Here is a 15,232-nt window from a genome sequence, read left to right as displayed (position 1 = left end):
GCCCCTCAGGCCCGGCTGCCGGGATGGAGCTGCGGGCGCAGCTGACCGGGCGCGACGGACAGGAGCGGTCGCTTCGCGTGCCCTGCCAGCCTGAGGCCGGCGCCGGTGGGGAGCTACGGGGGCTGCTGCGCGGCCTGTCCCAGCTGCAGGAGCAGGTCTCGGCGCTACTCGCGCCCCTAGTGGAGCAAGAGAGTGGGGGGCTCGCGGGGGCGGGGACCGCAGCGGGGTCGCTGGGTGAGTGACGGGCGGGGCCTGCGGCGGAGCTGCTGGAATCGGGGATGGGGCTGAGTGGCTGTGGGTCAGGGGCGGGCAAACTTTGTGGCCTGAGGGCCACATCTGGGTATGGAAATTGTATGGTGGGCAATGAATGCTCAGGAAATTAACAATTTGTGTTCAAACAGGAAAGGAGGACTTGTGGCACCTTAGAGACTAACACATTTATTTGAGCATAAGCTTTCGTGAGCTACAGCTCACTTCATCGGATGCATTCAGTGGAAAATACAGTGGGGAGATTTATATACACACAGAGAACATAAAACAATGGATGGTACCATCACTCTCGTTACAGCGCGTATGGTAACACCCATTGTTTCACGTTCTCTGTGTATATAAATCATCTTCTCAGAGAACGTGAAACAATGGGTGTTACCATACGCGCTGTAACGAGAGTGATGGTACCATCCATTGTTTTATGTTCTCTGTGTGTATATAAATCTCCCCACTGTATTTTCCACTGAATGCATCCGATGAAGTGAGCTGTAGCTCACAAAAGCTTATGCTCAAATAAATGTGTTGGTCTCTAAGGTGCCACAAGTCCTCCTTTTCTTTTTGCGAATACAGACTAACACGGCTGCTACTCGGAAACCTGTTCAAACAGGGACACTTTTACAATAATTACTGGGCTGTTTGTGGATTTTACCACACAACTTTGCTCCTGTCTGAACACAAATTGAATGTTGGCCTTGATTTCTCAGGCATCAGCTTCCCGTCATTGGAACTCATTGAGCTTTACCAGCCCCCTGCTCTCAGAAATCTCCTTCTATGTAGGTTACAACAGCCCACAATTGAGTCGCCTCTGGGTGCTAGGAAAGTCATCTAAGCCAACAAGTAGCAGGCACCTGAGCTTGCACGTTCCAGGCTCTGATGGCTCATGAGGCGTGTTTGGGTTGTGCAGCGGGAGTGACATGCGTATCCTCACGCCCGTAATGCAGGAAGGCCAGGCAGCTGGAGCGGGGCAAATCCCTAACCCGACTCCTGGGTGGGTGGAGCAGGGCAAGCCCCAGACCCCATTCCCTGGCTGGAGCGCTGGGTGGGCGGAGCGGGGCAATGGAGCTTGAGGGCCGAATTAAAAGGTCTGATGGGCCGGCATAGTTTGCCCACCCCTGCTCTGGGCAGTAGCTGGGCAGGGTGCTGGCGCGGAGGGAAGGAGCTGGGTGACACAAAGCATAAGCCCCAATGTAGTGAGACCTGGGTGCCAGGCGCTCGTGTGTCACCCGGATCAGTTGGCCGTGAGACTGCTGGGGTTGCCCAGATGAGCCCTGCCCCATTGCTCCACCATCGCCCTGAATGTGTGCGGGCACACAGCAGCCCCCATTTGGCTCCCTGGGGGTAGAGACGTGGATTGGAGGCAGGTGTGTGTAACTGCACGGCATCCTCCTTTGACTCAGCCCACGTGTTCAGGGGGTTGCCAGTCCATCAGACTTATGCTTTGTGTCACCCAGCTCCTTCCCTCCTCGCCAGCGCCCTGCCCAGCTACTGCCCAGAGCAGGGGTGGGCAAACTATGCCGGCCTGTCAGACCTTTTAATTTGGCCCTCGAGCTCCATTGCCCCGCTCCGCCCACCCAGCCCTCCATAGGTGAGGTTTTTCGTAGGAGTGGGTGGGTGAGATTTTATGGCCTGCGCTGTGCAGGAGGTCGGACTAGATGTTCAGAATGGTCCCTTCTGACCTTAGTATCTATGAATCAGCTTTCCCTCCCAGTGCTACATAGGAAGGCGCCTGATATGGTGATGAGGGTGCTGATCTAGAAAGGGTGGAGAATCACTCACATAGATCATTCAGTTCCAATAGAAAACCCAGTAAGCCTGTTGAACGTTTTGTACAGGAGTCGTTTCTAGAGGATCAGAGCTATCATAACCCCTCCACCTTAGGGGATAGAAACATAACATTGAGACTTGTGGTGCCCTTTTCCAATACCAAAAGCAGGTCTTGTGGGCTTTTGTCTGTATCCATAGTGTCAGTGCAGAATCACACAACAAAATGGTATGGACTTGCAGATACAGAATGTGAAGAATCCATAAACAAACAACTTTGAATGACATGGTTTCATGGGGCGAGGGGAGCATGTTTCAGCCACAACTTTTGCTCCAGGAAGGCACCTGGAAAAAAAGAGTTTCTCTGTCCTCTAACCCATCCAGTTTTCCTTCAAGAAATGGATTTGTGAGTATTTTTTGGTATTTCTAGTATTAATTTGTATTGTAATTTTAAAAGGTGATGTTGAGGAGGAAGAGGCGGAGGAGGAAGATGAAGAAAACAACACTGATGTCAAAACATATGTGGATGGACCACCTTTAAAACGGACAAAAAGTCAGCACTCCTGACTATTGCCTTAAAAGCTATTTAATTTAAAAAAAAAAAAAAAAAAAAAGACTTTTCTGCTGTTGCAAATGTTAGTGTTTATTGTATTTTTGTACCTCTGGAAGAAACTATTTTTGGAAACTAGACAACTGCATTTGTGTTCCTTTTGGTTAAGTTTTAGAAGGAAAAATGCCTTTTTCTTTTTCTGGTATTTAATGTTACTAATAAAATACCTGACAAAAAGAGAGTGAAGTGTTATGTAGTAGATTCTCTTACATGGAAAGAAATTAATTCTTAAATATTTGGGAGGAAGAAATTATGGATTGCCAGTGTCAAGAGGAACCTTTGTTTGCAGATGTCTCTTTACTAATCTGGCCACTAAAGTTTTGAATCTTTTAAAAGTCAATATTATTTTGTACTGCTTCTGAGCTCCCTGTATTTTTCCTGCCACTTTTAAAATAGAGTAAGTTACAGTTTAAAAAAAAAAAGAAAAAGAAAAAGCAAGTTACTCTGCTGAAATATATTAAACTACAAGAAACAAACTAACAATTTTATATAAGGGTGCTGTTGATAGGGGACTGTATAAAATAACTGGAGTATTCCAGATCTGCTTAAATACATTAGCAAGGAAGTAGTTATTTAAAAAAAAAAAAAAAGGAGGGGGGAAAAAAACGTTGTTGATCAGCTTCACAAGAAGCCAAAAAGATCTGTTTATGGTGTTGGGTCTCAGATACATTTGTGGTTAACACTTAACTTTACAAAGAAAGACGCATAGGTATTTGGAATCACAATAATGTGGCTTTTGGTGCCACCATAATTCAAATAATAAATAACTACAAAAGTGCCATAATTTGAAATGAATACTAAAATACAGTGTTAAACCAATAAATGCAAGAAATTGTCAGGAGAATTGTGTCAGTTATGTAACACCAACAGTGTCTTATCTATCTAAAAAAAACATAACCTACCTCACAACAATGTTCTAAGGATGAATTGGATTATAAAACACCCTGGAAGTGTTAAGTATTGTGTAAGAATTTGTCTTTATTTGGATATGGGCATTAAGTACAGTAAGCATTGTCAGTTTTGCGGTTCACTCGGTTGACAATGTGTCTGATCTGTTAATTAGTTTTGTGTGGTTTAGCCATTACATCAGATATGAATAAAACAAAGAAATAAACTGCTTTTATAGGTCCCTCATTGTGAACCATTCATTACTTCACTGTAGTCAGCACCGAAAGTTTGTGGATTCATTATCTGTCTAAGGGATTTGCCTTGCCACCCATCATTACAGTGTTTTAAGTGCCTTCCAGAAAAAACAATTTGGGACTTCATGTCTCTGTCTCACTTCCTTTTTTAGGTTATAGAGACAGTGCATGAGTAGGGTTTTCTTCGATTATTATTTTTGCTTTTTTGGTTGTTGCTGGTGTATTGTTCTGGTTATGACGGAAAAGCTTTAATCTGTTAGTATCTATACATACTGCCATGCAATAATAGCTAGTGATTACTGTGATTACTGCTCTTGATTGGCTTATTACATATATGAAGAGTGCATGCAGTCAGTGTGTGCTAAAACAACCTGTTATTGTTACCCCATCTTGATCTCCCACTCCCCTCCACCAGCTTGTTTTTCACTCACCTGCTAAATCTTGTGCAGTGAGCTCTGCCCATGAAGTTCCTTACTCAATTAAAAAGGGGGGCTTTGCAGGCACAGTGGTCTGCCTGCACAGAGCAACTTGCAGGACCTAAGCCTTTAGATAATAAATCCTTTTGGGACAGGGACTGTCTCTTGTACATGTTTGTGCTGGGCCTAACACAATGGGATCCTGACCTGGTTGATTATATCATCATCTAATATACATAAAATACACAACTGCAATAGTCGGGTTGTAACATTAATCTTACAGGAGTTAAGTTTACCATTGTGTCTGCAACTCTGCCTTCATATGGTGGTGGTAAACATCAGCTGTAGCCTGTTGCTCAGTTTGAATTGCACTGAGCAAGTAATGAGACACTTGCATTGCATGCACAAAAGAACAGAATGTATTTACTCTCTAAACCTGAAATTTTATGACCACACAGTTGAAAAACAATTCATTATCTTTTTGCTTATAAATTTGTTTGGCAGTCTGTTTCTGATTTAAAAAGGGAGGGGTTGTTAAGTGCTGCTAGAGTGAGAGAACATAAAGATGTTCACGTTCTACATGAGTTACATTGGAAATCCTCCATGTAAATCCAAGTGTCTACTACATAGTATTTGACAAAGAGGATATAGTTGCAAGGTAGTTACTTTATTCAGTGAAGGCCTGGGACAAGAGATAACAAATGCAACAATGAACTCTGGTCTCATGTTATGCTGCAGATGATTAGCACTAGGCAAGACATCAAAATATATGCATATTTAAACTGATTCTAAATAAAGTTTTAGAAGAGCAAGGCATTCAAGACTGACTATTCAAACAGTGGGAGCTATGTAGACTAATAGCTTACATCTTGCTTTGGGTGTTCTAATGGAAGGTGGATGATGCTGGTCTCATGAGGGCTGAATGTGACGTCTGGCAAGTTAGTTGACTATGCTTCACTCTTATTCTGCAATGTAATGTATGACCAGTGCCCTGTATATTCTGTAGCTGTAGAATCAGGTACCAGTATCTCAGCTTTCATTTAAAAATAAATTGTTTCTAGCCCTCATGATTGCAAGGATTACTTTCAAAAGGTGAACAGAGTACAAATGGATACTTGCCTGAGTTGTAAGGTGCCGGAACTAATAGCCCTAAAAGGTGTGAACTTCCCTGTTAATCTCACCTAGTTTGCAATAAATGCCACAGTTCTGTGAACATAAAATTTGGCATTTTTCCAAGAGGCTGTGGAATTGGCCAGTTTATTGTGGCCAGGTACCTGGAGGTTTTTTTCCTCCGTGCCCACCTACTGTGTGCCTGCAGCTGCATCCTGGCTTTCCCCACAAATGATGGGTGACTGGATTAGGGTATGTTTCCTGTAGTATCTCATGTACCAAACCATAGGGAATTGGCCACCAGTGTAAGAGTCTAGCTGCCAGTAGTGGGTGGAGGTAGTGAGAGAGACGCTGGTTAACTGTGCTGTCTGGAAAACAACACAGCAACCAATGATGAAAATGAACTGATAAAGCTGGCTACAAACTTCCCATCCCTCTGGTGCATAAAAACAAAGTTATGAATGAGGCTGCCTGGGTAATATAAGAACTCAGGTCTTTGAAGACAGCCTATATGGTGAATATGAAGCAGGGAAAGGCTAAAGCAAAACTGTCCTTGCCCCAGACTCTCTGCTTCTGATGTCTTTAGGGGCTTGTTCTCTCAGCTCAGTGTCTGTGCTGCTAGTGCCCTGCCTTTCTGCCAATTACCTCTCCTGCATCACCACTGCTCTGGGCCTCTTTTCTGGAACCAGAGGGCAATTCTGATGTTGTCTTTTCTGTCACTTGTGCAGGCTTCCTCAGTTTCTCTTTACCCAGCTGGGTCACTTTTCCTCAACCCCTATGTAAACTGCATAGCTGAACAGCTGTCTTACCACTCTTACTCCTAATTCCCTGTCCCGCATCTGTCCACTATGGATGCTCTCCCTTGTGTTTACTCCCTTAGGACTGCTTCTGCTCTGGCCTGCTGCCCTAGTAGGCCTTGCTTCTTATCTGGAATGAATAATGGAGAAGGGAAGTGTTAGTCCATAATGAGTGGATTCATGACATTACAGTGGAATATTTTTCAAGAGGAGGTGCTGAGTAGCCTACATTTGAGGAATAGAGCAGTCTTGAGACCAAAATTAAAAAGTGAGCATCAGCAAAATAGGTAACATTGAACCATAGAATGGAGAATAGACTTATTTAGGTTAGTGTTAAATACATCTATTGTTCTCTAAGCGCTAACCCACTTCTTAAAAGGCAAGTACAAGATCAGGTGGGGGAAAAGAACTCATGCACTAATTTGATCTGTTGAGAATTTCAAACTTCTCAGTGAGAATTACACTCTATTTATTCCCCCAGTCAACAAAAATCCAGACCAGAAAAATTTTAAAGGTTTTATTGTTTAAAAAAAGTTATTCCTTCACAATGCATTTAGTCCCAAAAGACACAAAAGTTCAAGAAATGCATTTTTAAAAAATAGTAGCAATTGTAAGATGCTCAAGTTGCTAATTTACACAATAACTCAGTCACTTGCAAGAGTTGAGCTTGCATTCTAGGGCTTAAGTAGAACCATAGCTGATGCAAACTTTTTAAAATGAAACACGTGGTGTTAGTTAAAACAATTAATCTTTTCATGCATTAGTTTACACCATGCATGTGTGGTGAGGTCAGACTAGAGTTGATAGTTAATACACATTCTTAAGGCTAAGAGAACACCAAACTCCACATTTGCAAAGTTGTCAAACCGGAGATGATGATCAAGAAGGATGTAACGTTGGACAAGAGACCCAAGAACCAGCTACAACAATAAGTATGTCAGAAATAGCCACAGAAAAAGCCTCGCGGTGAAAGGCCTATCAAACAGCTTTTTTTTTTTAAAGGAGATTTTTTTTTAAACTTCAGGTATTACCGTAGAACCTCACTGTTTCGAACATATCTTGAATGGAGGTTGTTTGTAACTCTGAAAGGTTTGTAACTCTGAACAAAACATTACGGTTGTTCTTTCAAAAGTTTACAACTGAAAATAGATTTAATATAGCTTTGAAACTTTACTATGCAGAAGAAAAATGTTTTCCCTTTATTTTTTAGTAGTTTGTTTAACACAGTACTTTATTTGCTCTTTTTCCCTTCATCTTTGCAGCTGCCTTATTGTGTACGTCTGGGTCCAAGTGAGATGTGTGGTTGACTGGTCAGTTAGTAACTCTGAGGTTTTACTGTACCCATTACCAAAGGTAAGATATTGGACTTCACAGATCTCTCAGTTCTTCTACAGCAGTTCCTATTTTCTAGTGCAAGTTGAAGAACTCTAGTCTTATTCCCATGATCTTATTGTATTCTTCATAGAAGCTGTTCTCTGATGAACAGTGTGACCAAAAAGAAGCTTTTGCACCATAATTATGAACTTTGAAACTTACAATAATTCATTTCTTTTCCACCTCATAGAAAATGTTTAGTATTTAAAGCCAACTGATAAAATTCCCTAATACAAGCTAAGATTATTTTAAAAGTCTAAAGTTATGCAATTTCTAAAGAAGCTGTGGTTCTACATGAATGTGAGAATCTCATTAGCGAGTATCTAAAAGACTTTAGGATGAACTGCTTTTTAAAGATGACTCTATAATTAAACTAGCTGTTTAGACAATTTGATATTCATTTTGATTTCTTACCAACTCTGAATTTTAAGGAAATCTCCCAGTGACACAGCTCCCTTGGTGCTAGAAATGTTGGTGACTAACTCCCTGCATTTCTACCACCCTCTTCTCTAATCCTGTGCAAAGCAGGTCTAGACAGTAAAGTGGTAAAAATATTGGTGAGCAGTCTCTGCACTAGCCCTCTCAGTATCAAATCTTTCATAAATATCCCCAATTATGTTACCGTTTGTGCATTTCTCTGCATAACTATTTCCATAGCAGATGCTCTCTGGATCCACTAGTATAAATAGAAAGTGATTCTGCCTTCTTCCATGAATATCAACTACTGAAATCATTACTGTATACTGTCCCCATCCAGAAAGGCTCAGCCTGTTACATAGAAGAGCTGACTAATCTGTGAAAGGCCACTCGATTGCTTGACACTGAATCAGACAACCTTTTTTGTTACTCTTTGAAACTTCCTTCCTCATAGGCCATTCTTCTGCAAAGGATCCTACCCACGGAGGCACAGATCTAGTTTCTTCTTTGTACCTGGCAACTTTGAAATTCATGTTCTGGATGTACTTTTTTTTTTTTTTTTTAAATTACACCATTTCAGCCAGACCTATCGGCACAGTGGCTAACATCCTGTACAGTAAAGGAAGAGAGTTTAAGAGAAAAGGATTTGGACTTATTGAACCAGTTTGAATTTTCCAAGCTGAAGGCAGAGGTGGCATGAGCCATGTACCCTTCTTGACATTGTCTACACTTCTGGGCAACACAAGTTAACAAAGGGACATTCTAGGAAGCATTGGGAAATAGCCTGACAAAGCTGGCTACTGGGATTGTTACCTGCCAATGCTTAGAAGCAGTTCCACCGATAGGCTAACTAGGAAACAATCAAAAGGAATTTTTTAAGGCAGTATTAGAAACATCTTATTTCAGTGAATGGAACTATTGTCTCAGTGGTATCTGCATGGTCCCTATATAATGATAGAAAGTAGAGAAGATACTCTAGTTTTAGAAACATGGAAAATAAGTTTATATAGGTTTAAACAGATTTAAAAAAATTAAAGAAATTGTATCACAGTATTAAAGCTCTGCCTTCAGAAAGTTGATTCTTCTATTCCTACTTTTTCAAGACTCCTTCTTTAGGTATTACACTTTGCAATTAGAACTTTATTACACTTGCTTTCTTGTAAAGGGTAGATTGTATGTTCAGTTCTTAGCACCAACGCTGGCATTTAAAACCACAGAAACAGAATTGCTCCAAATGCAAATGAAAGATTAAGAATGTTTTAGCTGCTGTGTTTAAACACAGTAACACTGAAAGCACAGCTAGAGGGAGAAGTGATTGTAATCTCCCCAAGATCCAGGCAGTCCCAGAACAGGTGGATGTTTCTGCTCCAGCAGTACAGTAGTATGTTAACATTTAATATAATTATAGTGGAATTCACATAACTTGACACAAAAAGGGGTATAAACTATCTTGTCTTAGGCCTATTGCTTCTGCCTCTTAGAAGACTCAGCCCTGCACTGGTTTAACATTCACAACGTTATCTCCCTGAGGGCTAGAAACTTTATTTAGCCTTTGTGTATTTGCTGAGCCAAGCAATGTTCTCAGTGGCCAAGTGGAACTCTCAGAGCCTGCTGCTGAATTTGGTTAACTGGCACTCCTCGACAATGTGTAGCAACGATAGAAACTTTGATTTCCACTAAAACCAAAGGGGCCACCAAGTAAGCACCTATATGGCATACTAAAATAGGATGCTTCAATTTGATGGGGAATCATCGTCAAACGGGTGTATTTCCAGTGGGGTCCTGTAGGCATCATTTCTTGCCCTATGGTATTTACCATCATCACTGACCTGGAAGAAAACATAAAAGCATTACTGATAAAGTTTGCAGATGACAAATTGAGGGAGTGGTAAATAATTAAGAGGACAGGTTACTGATTCAGAGCAGATGATTGCTTGACAAACTGGGCACAAGCAATGAATAAGTGTTTTAACATTGCTAAATGTATATATCTTAGAAAAAGAATGTAGGCCCTATTTAGATGATAGGGAACTCTATCCTAGGAACCAATGACTTGAGCACAATCTATTCATCTTACCAAAGAGAAGATTAAGAAGTGACTTGATTATAGTCTCTAAGTACCTGCATGGCGAAAAAAAATTAATGGGCTCTTCAATCTAGCAGAGAATGCTATAATATGAGCCAGTGAGTGGAAGATGAAGCTAGACAAATTCAAAGTGTAAATAAGGTGTCCATTTTTAATAGTAAGTTATTAAGCATGGGAACAGTTTACCAAGGATCATGATGGATTCTCCATTACTCTTTTTAAGATCAAGACTGGATGTTCTTCTAAAATCTTCAAAGAATTATTTTTGGAAAGTTCTGTGGCCTGTTTTATACAGGAGGTCAGATTAGATGATCACAGTAATCCCTTCTAGCCTTAGAATCCATGATTCTAAATTAATAGCATGGTAACCCAATTGTCAGAATTACTTGCTATGCCAGAAAGATCATTGAAAATGGGGAGTGAAATTAAGATATAGGACAACCACCAGTAATACTTCTATGTTTTTGGAAAATAAATCAGGTATTCACTGTATTAACGGGATTATTTAGCTCACTTGTTAAGTAATTGGAAGAAAGATTGGATATCCTTGTAACCTTTAATTTATTTGCATCTCTCTGGTTTTCCAGCAAAGAGTTGATGGACACATCTTCTCCCATTTTTATAATAATTCCCCAATTCACCAAAAGCTGTTCTAGTTCCACTCACACAATGAGGCACAACAGTAGTGAACTCAGTTACCATTAAGAGAAAAGTATGGAGAAGAAAATAAAGAAAAATGAATTTTGCAGAACCTCTAGTCCACTGCCAGTTACCAGCCTCTCTTTGGTATCAGTGAAAAGATGTTAAAGGCATCACACCTCTGGGCCTAGACCACTCCCCAACTTCTGCCTAATAAAATATGGTATTGTGCAGCCTGTAACTTACTATGAGAGAGAAAAGGACTATCCTCACTAAAAAGCTGTTCAGCCATACTTCATTCTCTTCTTTTTAAAAAGGATAATTCAGAATTTCAGCGTGCAATAGTGTTTAAAAAAGGAGAAAGCAAAGTAATGTGTTAAATGCAGCTTTTATCAGCATGTTCTAATCTTTTACATTTACCACAAAAGTGTCCATTTTCATTGATTCAAAGGGAAAGCTTGCACGTAATCTTTATTTGCACAGTGGAGTATGATTGCGGAAGCATACTTCCCCAGGATACTTCATAGGGAGGGTGGCAATTTTGCATCATGAGGCATCAAGTCTCTCACAGGACTCTGCTATTCTGGCTAGTATGATGAGTCCATACGTTTAAAAAAAGCATGTTTTTTTTTTAAATAGAAAGCAGGTACTGTTCAGTATTTAGCCGTTTGAAAGGAAAGGCTCTTTCCAACCTCCATTCAGAACTTCAGTCTTATGATTAGGTCAGACATAGGTGTTGTTCCTGAAGCAGCTACTGAAATCAGAGATTGAATTAAGTGTCAATCAACGGTAATCTATTGATCTGATTAGAGGCCTTCACCAATGTTTGGTGCCGATTGCAAACAACAGCCAAGCAGATCGGAATGATGCAATAGCCCACAGTTTTGGGGTCAGCTCTTGTACAGGAATAAAGGAACAAAAACATCTGTAAATACGGTATTAAAAATATAATAGTCCAGAGCCAAAAAGGCAGGGACAGCAGTCGTGCTTTTAAGGAGTGTGTCCATGTGGTTCCTTCTCGTGGCTCCTCAGAGTGCTGTTGAATGTGCTCCAGTGCTAGTTTGTTGTAAGTCTCATTTATTTCAAAGACATAGTAAAAAGCTGCAGCACTTGCTAATAGATACAACCCCACACCTATCCATCCCATCCTCTGGCGGAAGTTCATCATTCTCCATGCTCTGCACCTTTAACAAAAACAAGACAAGCATTCAGTAGAGATATAATCCAGTCTTTGGGTCATGAATTACTCAGTATGACAGTATAACTACTAGAAGCTACTGCACAAGTACATCCTGTTTGGGACTGTTCTTTTTTTCCTTCTTTACATAAACTGATAAGGTTTCATGCATTCCTGCAACAGCATGCTAATGATAGTCAATTACATAATCCCTTCATGCTGGTAAATGAAATGGATGACCCAGTGTCTACTGGAGACTAGGGCTTGGACAAAGGGATAGCTGACTGACGCTCAATCTTGGCAAGACAGAAATAGCATTAATTGTGACTAGGCTAAGAACACTGGCTAGACTTGTACAAGCAATACTAACCAAATAGCCATTATTTTAAAGTTAGGTTTGCAATTTACGATCTTATTAGACTTTGGGGTTCTCCTGAATGCCTAGGTAGCAGCAATGTCAGAGGACACGTTTTTCCATCTGCATTTAGTAAGGCAAATGCAATCCCATTTTGGATGGGGACCCTGCTATACTTATGTCTTCATCACCTCAAGATTAGACTACTGTAGTGTGCCCTACTTGGGGCTACACCTATAAAATAGTTCAGAATACATCAATCATCTCTTAATTTGCATTTTTCATAGGAAGCACCTAGCCCTGGTTCTCCACACTATACTAATTTCATTTGAGTTTTAAGCACTCGCCTTGACTTTTACAGTTCTAAAAGGTTGAGAGACTCCCACTATGCTCAAACCATATTACTGCAGTCATCGCCATCTGAGGTGCTTGAGCTGGAATGTCCTCAATATAAAGGAGGTGGAACTGTTTGTAACACAATCTTTGAGGGGGTCCTTTACTTCAGAACATACTCTCTATCTACCACCCCTTGGTCTACCCGAACCTGAATTTGTTAATTGTTCCAAACTTTCTGGTTTTCCCTTTTTCTGTGACATTTGGAGAGGGGACTGAAAGAGGTTACATGGTAACACAGTATTAGAGAGAGATGGGAGGTGGGTCTGAATGAGTAAATTGGTAGTGGTTTTAATGTATTTAATATAGTTGATTCTTTATTGAGCATTTGAAATACTGCAGAGGCTCAGTGCCTAGTAGGAGCACTTCTAATATGTATATTTTCAGACTAGAAATAATCTATAATACATAAGATACTGAAAACAGATTTTAACATGAATAGTAACAAAGCTGTCTTGTTTCTAGTGTTCATGTCAAACAGCTACCCCGAGGGGCTGTTTTGGTGACAGATATACAAGTTGTACCTCAGCCTTGAACTAAAAGGAACATTGGCAGGGCAGGAAAGTTGCCAAGTTGTACTTATTGTGGCTAGATGATTTATATAACCAAACAAAAACAGGTTTTTTTCCCCCCAGATATTCCTATCCAGTTGGTAACTTGTACTTTTAAACAATGTAAATACAAGCCAAACAACTGAGCAGAATGCCTCATTCTGATATATTAGATGCGTCTGTCAGATGCTTCTAAATCACCATGTTATCCAAAACAGTTTAAAAGAAGCGTTTAACTATTGGGTAAGTATTGCATTAAAAATGCCAGAGTATATGTTTACCCAACAGCTTAGGGGCAGTCTAGTTTTTCCAGTAATTAGACATTTTATAGTTGTCTATTGGTAATTTCCTTTTTAAAAGGACCAAAGGAACTTGAATAAATAAATGCACAGATATAATTAAAACTGCAATACAAAAATTAAGAAATTCAAAGTTAACAAAATTAACTCGCATCATTTTACTTCCTTACCTCTCTCTTTCGCACAACCGGAGTTACAAGACAAATCATCAGCCTTAGTTCCGAATTAGTTTAGAAAAGTCAATAGAGATCATTGCTTGGAAACCCTAACATTAATTTATTTCTTGGTTTACCTGCTTGGAATTGCCCAGTTCTCTATTTATAGCTACTACAGGTTTCCAGAATTAGTATTAAAAAACCCACACATTTATTCCAGTTCCTCCATTCCCACGCCAAATAACATTCAGTCAGAAAGCACAAGTTACTGCTGACTTAAAAACATGTGATCTTAAACACCAGTCACTTCTAAATGACCATGAGACTTCAAACTATACTTTGGTCAGAAAGCACTCTGCAGAGGTAAAATATGGTACCCTCCTACAGAGATCCAGCGGCCGGAGATGGTCACCTACAACTTGCATGATGCCCCAGTTTTAGCAATCCTGGGCACACAACTTCCCCAATAATTAAGCCATTATTTTCCCTTTACTATATGTATGTAAATGTAAGGGAAGTATAAGCTTGTGATAACTTTCAATATGTTGCTACATGGAACAAGCCTAGGCTTATAAACTTCTAAAGTATTACATTCACACAAAGTTTCAGATGAAATCTAGATTTAAATGAAATTTGTGATTGACTATTTTCATTTTATTGAAAATCCCTTCGTGTGCAAGTTCTACACCCATGGCATTTGTTGCCATCTTTAGAGAAGTTTATCTATGTACAGTTTTACACTGAAGAACTAGTTTTAGATGCTGCTCATGTTTGTGTTGAGTTGGAAGATTCTCTAGGCTTTTCAGTGAAAGATGCCAGAAAAACAGTAGTACTTCCATGATATAGGTCTTTAGAAAACTTAGCTAAGGAAACCTTACTGTCAGCACTCCCCTCTTGCTGAGGCACTGAGAGATGATGTGGCTTACCAAGGTCAGGTAACAGGCACGTGGCAGAGCTGGGCTTTCAAGAGTTTCTGACTCAGACCACTAAATCAAGCTGCCGCCACAAAACTGAGTAAGGAACAAGTTATAATGGGCTGTATGTATTATAATAGCCAAAAGCTATGCTTTTAAAAGCTCTATAAGTGTAAGGAGCAAATGTGAGAGACTAAAATTTAGCCTGCAGGCTCCTCGGGGCAAGGATCTGCCTTCTAACCATTTGTGAGTGATATAGACCCAGCACGATGGAATTGAAGCGATGAAGAAAAGAAGACCCTTCCTCACCCCACAGCGATACCCCTAAAAGAGAGGCCACCCCCAGACTAGGTGCCCTCCCCTACCCGGGCTGCTCCCTCTCCAATCCACAGCAACGGCCCCGGTCCCAGGAACCCCGCACGAAACTGGTTCCCCGCCTAGCCATGAGTGCTCGCCTCCCCGGGTGCATGCCTGGGGCAGCCCCACGAGCCTTCTTCCCCGCGGCGTGTGCCTGCCTCGCCCACCCGGGCGGACTCCCGCTCCGGCTTCTCCTACCTTCCTCAACTGGAAATGCGGCGGGCGGGCGAGCGGCCCGCTCCCATCACCCCGCTCCCCCGCGCCGGGAGGGGGCCGGAGCCGCCGCCCAGCTCGATCGCTGCCTCCTGCGCCGGGCAGCTGCCATCTCCCTCGGGCCACTGGCCGCCCGGCCGGGACACCGGCGCTTCCGGGAATGGAGGCTTTCCGCTTCCGCTGTGCCCTGCCCTAC

At 41.3% G+C, this 15,232-nt stretch overlaps 2 protein-coding genes across 4 annotated transcripts; one reads left to right on the top strand and one right to left on the bottom strand.

Annotated features, from left to right (window-relative positions):
* The first annotated feature begins 17 nt into the window (after positions 1 to 17).
* On the top strand, positions 18 to 3,770 carry GON7 (GON7 subunit of KEOPS complex). Its single transcript, XM_038405743.2, has 2 exons — positions 18 to 234; positions 2,489 to 3,770. The coding sequence occupies exons 1-2, from the start codon at positions 24 to 26 to the stop codon at positions 2,596 to 2,598; spliced, it is 321 nt and encodes a 106-aa protein (XP_038261671.1). The 5' UTR covers positions 18 to 23; the 3' UTR covers positions 2,599 to 3,770.
* Positions 3,771 to 7,109: 3,339 nt separating this feature from the next.
* On the bottom strand, positions 7,110 to 15,184 carry TMEM251 (transmembrane protein 251). 3 transcript variants are annotated; one of them, XR_005293539.2, is made up of 3 exons: positions 15,022 to 15,184; positions 10,869 to 11,806; positions 7,110 to 9,726 (listed from the first exon to the last, which is right to left on the bottom strand). XR_005293539.2 is itself a non-coding variant. In XM_038405742.2 (2 exons), exon 2 carries the CDS (start codon positions 11,788 to 11,790, stop codon positions 11,395 to 11,397), a length of 396 nt encoding a protein of 131 aa, XP_038261670.1. In that variant the 5' UTR covers positions 11,791 to 11,806; positions 15,022 to 15,184; the 3' UTR covers positions 7,110 to 11,394. The 3 variants fall into 3 exon arrangements, 1 of the variants encoding a protein (XP_038261670.1); XR_005293540.2 differs by having other exon boundaries at positions 11,043 to 11,806; XM_038405742.2 differs by having other exon boundaries at positions 7,110 to 11,806.
* Between the last annotated feature and the right edge of the window lie 48 nt (positions 15,185 to 15,232).

This window comes from Dermochelys coriacea, chromosome 6, assembly GCF_009764565.3.
Source record: "Dermochelys coriacea isolate rDerCor1 chromosome 6, rDerCor1.pri.v4, whole genome shotgun sequence".
In the NCBI taxonomy this organism is placed as follows: domain Eukaryota; kingdom Metazoa; phylum Chordata; order Testudines; family Dermochelyidae; genus Dermochelys; species Dermochelys coriacea.
Note: the sequence above shows the minus strand (reverse complement) of the source record. Positions and strands in the feature narration are given on the sequence as shown.